Here is an 8,538-nt window from a genome sequence, read left to right as displayed (position 1 = left end):
TCAACACCTAGAGCAGGGGTGTCAAAGTCAAATGGACGGAGGGCCAAATAAAAAAATCAGCTACAAGACGAGGGCCGGACTGTTCGAATGTTCATTGAAAATTTTTTAAATGACGCATATAGTCTAGTGAACCTAATTGAACCTACTGAAAACCTAACAAATATATTACAATATGATCAGATAAATAAAGCAATATTTTCTTATGGCTCTGTCAGTAATCTTTAATTTTCAACAGACACAAAAGACAAATTTCCTTTATATAAATATCCCCATAACATGAACATTAAATGAAAGAAACCGGTATTCAAGGCACCATCAGTAGACTATATTTTCTATTTTAGCAAAAGTGGGCTAAATTTACTTCAAAGAAAAAACAATAATAGCAATTTTCTATCATCCACTCAACTGAAATATTTTTAAAATATAATTGGATTGAAATACAAAAAAGTGCAAAAATCTATTAATCAAAAACAACACTTTGTTTAAGGAGAAGTAACATGCAGTGAAAACAAATATTAAATTTTAACTTTTAAACTTGAACTGAGTAAAAACTCTAAATATGTGATTGCACAGTAATGTTCACTTGTTTGAGGTTGAGGGTGATACTTGGTGGTGTCCCATCTTTTCCACAAGTTCATCAATGTTCGGGGTAAGGCTCTGAGCTGAAGAAATCCTCAGAATTGAGTGGAGGTGTTCAGCAGTAAGTCGACTTCTGTGTGATGTTTTGTTCAGGTTCATCAAAGAAAACAGTTGTTCACACAGGTATGTGCTGCCAAACATAGACAACGTTTGAGCAGCCTGGATGCGCAGCTGGGGCATTGTGCCGGGAGGAAACGGGCGAACTCCGCAGCACCCACTGCCGCATATTTTGCCCTCAGTGCATCATTGCATTGAGGTCAATCAACTCCATTTGGAGGTTTGGTGGTGAGCTTTCCACGTCAACAGCAAATGGGTTACCGAGCAGTTCCAACCTGCTTTTTTGTGCTTCAAAGTCAGCAAATCGGCGTCGAAAGTCAGCGGCAAGCATACCTATTTTATCAGCCAACTGTGTGCTCGGGAACGCACTGGTAGAGAGCTTCTCTTTCATGGTCTGGCAGCTGGGAAAGTGGCTCAAATTTTCTTTCCGCATCTCGTCTCCCACAGAGTCAGTTTGGTTTTAAATGCCTTCACTGTACTGTACATATCAGAGATGACACGATCCCGACCCTGCAGCTGCAAGTTTATTGCATTCAGATGACTCGTAATGTCACACAGAAAAGCCATTTCACACAGAAACATTTCGTCTCGGAGTTGTGTTGTGTCTTTCCCTTTGCTGTCCAAGAACAGACAAATCTCCTCACGAAGCTCGAAACATCTTTGAAGCACCTTTCCCTGGCTTAGCCATCGCACCTCTGTGTGATAAGGCAAATCACCATGCTCCGTTTCTAACTCCGTCAGAAATGCCTTGAACTGGCGGTGATTCAAACCTTTGGCTCTGATAAAGTTAACTGTGCGCGTGATGATGCTCATTACATGCTCCATTTTCAAGGCTTTACCGCACAACGCTTCCTGGTGTATGATACAATGATAAGCTGTCAGCTCACCTGTCGCGTTTTCCTCTTGCATCTTTTCCCGTATCTTCGCCACCAGTCCGCTCCTGTGTCCACACATCGCAGGTGCTCCGTCGGTTGTCAAACCCACGAGTTTTTCCCAAGGCAGCTCCATCTCATTTACACATCTTGACACCTCTTCATACAAATCATGCCCCGTAGTTGTGCCATGCATAGGACGTAAAGCCAAAACTCCTCTGTCACGCTTAGGTTGGAGTCCACTCCGCGGATGAAAATTGACAACTGGGCAATGTCAGAAATGTCGGTGCTCTCATCCACAGCCAAGGAATATGCAATAAAATCTTTTCCCTTTTTCACAAGCTGCTCTTTTAGATTGATGGACAACTGGTCTACTCTCTCGGCAATGGTGTTTCTGCTCAGACTCACATTTAAAAAGAGTTGCCTTTTTCTGGGCAAACTTCGTCACAAACTTTAATCATGCAGTTTTTGATGAAATCCCCCTCCGTAAATGGCCGGGCTGATTTAGCGATCTCTTCTGCCAAAATAAAACTGGCCTTGACAGCAGCCTGGCCTTGTGATTTGGCTTTATTGAACAGAGCCTGTCGAGATTTGAGACCTCGTTTTAATTCCTCTGCCTTTTGTAGCCTTTGTTCCATGTCCATATTCTTGTTTTTGTCCGCGTGTTTCGTTTCATAATGTCGTCTCAGATTATACTCTTTCAGTACCGCCACACTTTCTCCACACAGAAGACACACAGGTTTTCCAGCTACCTTCGTGAACATATACTCCGACTCCCACCTTGTTTGAAACCCCCGGTTCTCAGTATCCACCTTCCGTTTTGCCATTTTTGATGGGTATCTGAAAGTTAATTTTACTGTGATGCTGACGACTGCTGTGCCAATAAATATTGAAATGAAGCAGCCTACTGCTCGGTGCGTCACCTTTGCATTGTGGGAAATGTAGTATTGGTGCGTGTAAAAGATCTGCGGGCTGCCGGCTTGCTGCGGGCCGGTTCTAATAATAAATCAAGATCATCCCAGGGGCCGTAAAAAACCTTCTTGCGGGCCGGATGTGGCCCGCGGGCCTTGACTCTGACATATGTGACCTAGAGCCTTTTAAAGTGGAGTTGAAAGGTCAGACAGAAGAGGACCTTCAAATGAACAGAGAGGTCAGAACAAGCTGTTCCTGAGACTGGCACCCGGTGTGTGTGTGTGTGTGTGTGTGTGTGTGTGTGTGTGTGTGTGTGTGTGTGTGTGTGTGTGTGTGTGTGTGTGTGTGGGAGACAGAAGTGTCTCTTCATTCTCATTCAGAGTCTGTCTGTGTTGTTTACGGTTCTGTCTGAAACTGAGTTGAAATCCACACACAAACACCAGAATCTAGAACATCCGTCTCTAAACTAGACAATGTCATCCAGCTTAGTGCTGCTTAGACAAACACTATTGAATGAGGAGTGGAGAGGAGAGGAGAGGAGAGGAGAGGAGAGGAGAGGAGAGGAGAGGAGAGGTGTGGAGAGGAGAGGAGAGGAGTGGAGTGGAGAGGAGTGGAGAGGAGATGGAGAGTGGAGAGGAGAGGAGAGGAGTGGAGTGGAGAGGAGTGGAGAGGAGATGGAGAGTGGAGAGCAGAGGAGAGGAGTTTAGAGGAGATGGAGAAGAGAATAGGAGAGGAGTGGAGTGGAGTGGAGAGGAGAGGAGAGGAGAGGAGAGGAAAGGAGAGGAGAGGAGAGGAGAGGAGAGGAGAGGAGAGGAGAGGAGAGGAGATGAGATGGAGAGGAGATGGAGAAGAGAATAGAAGAGAAGAGGAGGGAGTGGAGAGGAGAGGAGAGTGGAGAGCAGAGGAGAGGAGAGGAGAGGAGATGGAGAAGAGAAGAGAAGAGGAGTGGAGTGGAGAGGAGATGGAGAAGAGAAGAGGAGAGGAGGGAGAGGAGAGGAGTGGAGGGAGAGGAGAGGAGAGGAGAGGAGAGGGAGGGAGAGGAGATGGAGAAGAGAAGAGGAGAGGGAGGGAGAAGAGGGGAGAGGAGAGGAGAGGAGAGGAGAGGAGAGGAGAGGAGAGGAGAGGAGAAGAGAAGAGAGGAGAGGAGAGGAGAGGAGAGGAGAGGAGAGGAGAGGAGATGGAGAAGAGAAGAGGAGAGGAGAGAAGATGGAGAAGAGGAGAGGAGAGGAGAGGAGAGGAGAGGAGAGGAGAGGGAGAGGAGAGGAGAGATGGAGAAGAGGAGAGGTGAGGAGAGGAGAGGAGCTGGAGAAGAGGAGTGGAGAGGCGAGGAGTGGAGAGGAGAGGAGTGGAGTGGAGTGGAGAGGAGAGGAGAGGAGAGGAGAAGAAAGGAGAGGAGAGGAGAGGAGAGGAGAGGAGAGGAGAGGGACAGTGTAGTGTGTGTGTACTCACTAGGGACTCTGTTGATTGAGGAGAGGAGAGGAGAGGAGAGGAGAGGAGAGGAGAGGAGAGGAGAGGAGAGGAGAGGAGAGGAGAGGAGAGGAGAGGAGAGGAGAGGAGAGGAGAGGAGAGGGACAGTGTAGTGTGTTAACTCACTAGGGACTCTGTTGATTGCCCGAAGCGGCCGCAGAACCCGTACGGTCCTGATAGCTGACAGACTGGCGTTGTGCCCGTCCAGAGAATACTCCATCATCCTACAGGACAGAGAGAGAGAGAGAGGTCGCACACGTTAAAATAGATATTCACCTTGTACCGCCCGACCTAGGTTCACACAGAGGTCACACAGGGGTCAAAGTTAGCCGGGTTAAAATAGATATTCACCTTGTACCGCCCGACCTAGGTTCACACAGAGGTCACACAGGGGTCAAAGTTAGCCGGGTTAAAATAGATATTCACCTTGTACCGCCCGACCTTGGTTCACACAGCGGTCAAAGTTAGCCGGGTTAAAATAGATATTCACCTTGTACCGCCCGACCTAGGTTCACACAGACGTCAAAGTTAGTCGGGTTAAAATAGATATTCACCTTGTACCGCCCGACCTAGGTTCACACAGACGTCAAAGTTAGCCGGGTTAAAATAGATATTCACCTTGTACCGCCCGACGTAGGTTCACACAGAGGTCACACAGGGGTCAAAGTTAGCCGGGTTAAAATAGATATTCACCTTGTACCGCCCGACCTAGGTTCACACAGGGGTCAAAGTTAGCCGGGTTAAAATAGATATTCACCTTGTACCGCCCGACCTAGGTTCACACAGAGGTCACACCAGAAATAGTGGCTACCTGCTGGTTGACCACGCCTTCATTCTACTGACCACCAACACTCTAACCAGTAGTAGTAGTAGTCTGACCACGCCTTTATTCTACTGACTACCAACGCTCTAACCAGTAGTAGTAGTAGTAGTCTGACCACGCCTTTATTCTACTGACCACCAACGCTCTAACCAGTAGTAGTAGTAGTCTGACCACGCCTTCATTCTACTGACTACCAACACTCTAACCAGTAGTAGTAGTAGTCTGACCACGCCTTTATTCTACTGACTACCAACACTCTAACCAGTAGTAGTAGTAGTCTGACCACGCCTTCATTCTACTGACTACCAACACTCTAACCAGTAGTAGTAGTAGTAGTAGTCTGACCACGCCTTTATTCTACTGACTACCAACACTCTAACCAGTAGTAGTAGTAGTAGTAGTCTGACCAGGCCTTTATTCTACTGACTACCAACGCTCTAACCAGTAGTAGTAGTAGTCTGACCACGCCTTCATTCTACTGACTACCAACACTCTAACCAGTAGTAGTAGTAGTCTGACCACGCCTTTATTCTACTGACTACCAACACTCTAACCAGTAGTAGTAGTAGTCTGACCACGCCTTCATTCTACTGACTACCAACGCTCTAACCAGTAGTAGTAGTAGTCTGACCACGCCTTTATTCTACTGACTACCAACGCTCTAACCAGTAGTAGTAGTAGTCTGACCACGCCTTTATTCTACTGACTACCAACGCTCTAACCAGTAGTAGTAGTAGTCTGACCACGCCTTTATTCTACTGACTACCAACACTCTAACCAGTAGTAGTAGTAGTCTGACCACGCCTTCATTCTACTGACTACCAACGCTCTAACCAGTAGTAGTAGTAGTCTGACCACGCCTTTATTCTACTGACTACCAACGCTCTAACCAGTAGTAGTAGTAGTCTGACCACGCCTTCATTCTACTGACTACCAACGCTCTAACCAGTAGTAGTAGTAGGAGTAGTCTGACCACGCCTTTATTCAACTGACTACCAACGCTCTAACCAGTAGTAGTAGTAGTCTGACCACGCCTTCATTCTACTGACTACCAACGCTCTAACCAGTAGTAGTAGTAGTAGTCTGACCACGCCTTTATTCTACTGACTACCAACGCTCTAACCAGTAGTAGTAGTAGTCTGACCACGCCTTTATTCTACTGACTACCAACGCTCTAACCAGTAGTAGTAGTAGTCTGACCACGCCTTTATTCTACTGACTACCAACGCTCTAACCAGTAGTAGTAGTAGTCTGACCACGCCTTCATTCTACTGACTACCAACGCTCTAACCAGTAGTAGTAGTAGTCTGACCACGCCTTCATTCTACTGACTACCAACACTCTAACCAGTAGTAGTAGTAGTCTGACCACGCCTTTATTCTACTGACTACCAACGCTCTAACCAGTAGTAGTAGTAGTCTGACCACGCCTTCATTCTACTGACTACCAACGCTCTAACCAGTAGTAGTAGTAGTAGTCTGACCACGCCTTTATTCTACTGACTACCAACGCTCTAACCAGTAGTAGTAGTAGTCTGACCACGCCTTTATTCTACTGACTACCAACGCTCTAACCAGTAGTAGTAGTAGTCTGACCACGCCTTTATTCTACTGACTACCAACACTCTAACCAGTAGTAGTAGTAGTCTGACCACGCCTTCATTCTACTGACTACCAACACTCTAACCAGTAGTAGTAGTAGTAGTAGTCTGACCACGCCTTTATTCTACTGACTACCAACACTCTAACCAGTAGTAGTAGTAGTAGTAGTCTGACCAGGCCTTTATTCTACTGACTACCAACGCTCTAACCAGTAGTAGTAGTAGTCTGACCACGCCTTCATTCTACTGACTACCAACACTCTAACCGGTAGTAGTAGTAGTCTGACCACGCCTTTATTCTACTGACTACCAACACTCTAACCAGTAGTAGTAGTAGTCTGACCACGCCTTCATTCTACTGACTACCAACGCTCTAACCAGTAGTAGTAGTAGTCTGACCACGCCTTTATTCTACTGACTACCAACGCTCTAACCAGTAGTAGTAGTAGTCCGACCACGCCTTTATTCTACTGACTACCAACGCTCTAACCAGTAGTAGTAGTAGTCTGACCACGCCTTCATTCTACTGACTACCAACGCTCTAACCAGTAGTAGTAGTAGGAGTAGTCTGACCACGCCTTTATTCAACTGACTACCAACGCTCTAACCAGTAGTAGTAGTAGTCTGACCACGCCTTCATTCTACTGACTACCAACGCTCTAACCAGTAGTAGTAGTAGTAGTCTGACCACGCCTTTATTCTACTGACTACCAACGCTCTAACCAGTAGTAGTAGTAGTCTGACCACGCCTTTATTCTACTGACTACCAACGCTCTAACCAGTAGTAGTAGTAGTCTGACCACGCCTTTATTCTACTGACTACCAACGCTCTAACCAGTAGTAGTAGTAGTCTGACCACGCCTTCATTCTATTGACTACCAACGCTCTAACCAGTAGTAGTAGTAGTCTGACCACGCCTTCATTCTACTGACTACCAACACTCTAACCAGTAGTAGTAGTAGTCTGACCACGCCTTTATTCTACTGACTACCAACGCTCTAACCAGTAGTAGTAGTAGTCTGACCACGCCTTCATTCTACTGACTACCAACGCTCTAACCAGTAGTAGTAGTAGTAGTCTGACCACGCCTTTATTCTACTGACTACCAACGCTCTAACCAGTAGTAGTAGTAGTCTGACCACGCCTTTATTCTACTGACTACCAACGCTCTAACCAGTAGTAGTAGTAGTCTGACCACGCCTTTATTCTACTGACTACCAACACTCTAACCAGTAGTAGTAGTAGTCTGACCACGCCTTCATTCTACTGACTACCAACGCTCTAACCAGTAGTAGTAGTAGTCTGACCACGCCTTTATTCTACTGACTACCAACGCTCTAACCAGTAGTAGTAGTAGTCTGACCACGCCTTCATTCTACTGACTACCAACGCTCTAACCAGTAGTAGTAGTAGTAGTCTGACCACGCCTTTATTCTACTGACTACCAACGCTCTAACCAGTAGTAGTAGTAGTCTGACCACGCCTTTATTCTACTGACTACCAACGCTCTAACCAGTAGTAGTAGTAGTCTGACCACGCCTTCATTCTGACTACCAACACTCTAACCAGTAGTAGTAGTAGTAGTAGTCTGACCACGCCTTCATTCTACTGACTACCAATGCTCTAACCAGTAGTAGTAGTAGTCTGACCACGCCTTTATTCTACTGACTATCAACACTCTAACCAGTAGTAGTAGTAGTCTGACCACGCCTTTATTCTACTGACTACCAACGCTCTAACCAGTAGTAGTAGTAGTAGTCTGACCACGCCTTCATTCTACTGACTACCAACGCTCTAACCAGTAGTAGTAGTAGTCTGACCACGCCTTCATTCTACTGACTACCAACACTCTAACCAGTAGTAGTAGTAGTCTGACCACGCCTTTATTCTACTGACTACCAACGCTCTAACCAGTAGTAGTAGTAGTAGTAGTAGTCTGACCACGCCTTTATTCTACTGACTACCAACACTCTAACCAGTAGTAGTAGTAGTAGTAGTCTGACCACGCCTTTATTCTACTGACTACCAACACTCTAACCAGTAGTAGTAGTAGTCTGACCACGCCTTTATTCTACTGACTACCAACACTCTAACCAGTAGTAGTAGTAGTCTGACCACGCCTTCATTCTACTGACTACCAACGCTCTAACCAGTAGTAGTAGTAGTCT

At 46.1% G+C, this 8,538-nt stretch overlaps 1 protein-coding gene across 1 annotated transcript in view; it reads right to left on the bottom strand.

Moving 5' to 3' along the window:
• Positions 1–8,538, bottom strand: part of LOC115115021 (voltage-dependent T-type calcium channel subunit alpha-1H-like) — a 120,479-nt gene that overhangs the window by 88,912 nt on the left and 23,029 nt on the right. The window contains 1 exon segment of the mRNA XM_065017058.1: positions 4,074–4,171. Coding sequence (XP_064873130.1) covers positions 4,074–4,171 — 98 coding nt within the window.

Source organism: Oncorhynchus nerka, unplaced genomic scaffold (genome assembly GCF_034236695.1).
Source record: "Oncorhynchus nerka isolate Pitt River unplaced genomic scaffold, Oner_Uvic_2.0 unplaced_scaffold_408, whole genome shotgun sequence".
NCBI classification, from domain to species: Eukaryota; Metazoa; Chordata; class Actinopteri; order Salmoniformes; family Salmonidae; genus Oncorhynchus; species Oncorhynchus nerka.
Note: the sequence above shows the minus strand (reverse complement) of the source record. Positions and strands in the feature narration are given on the sequence as shown.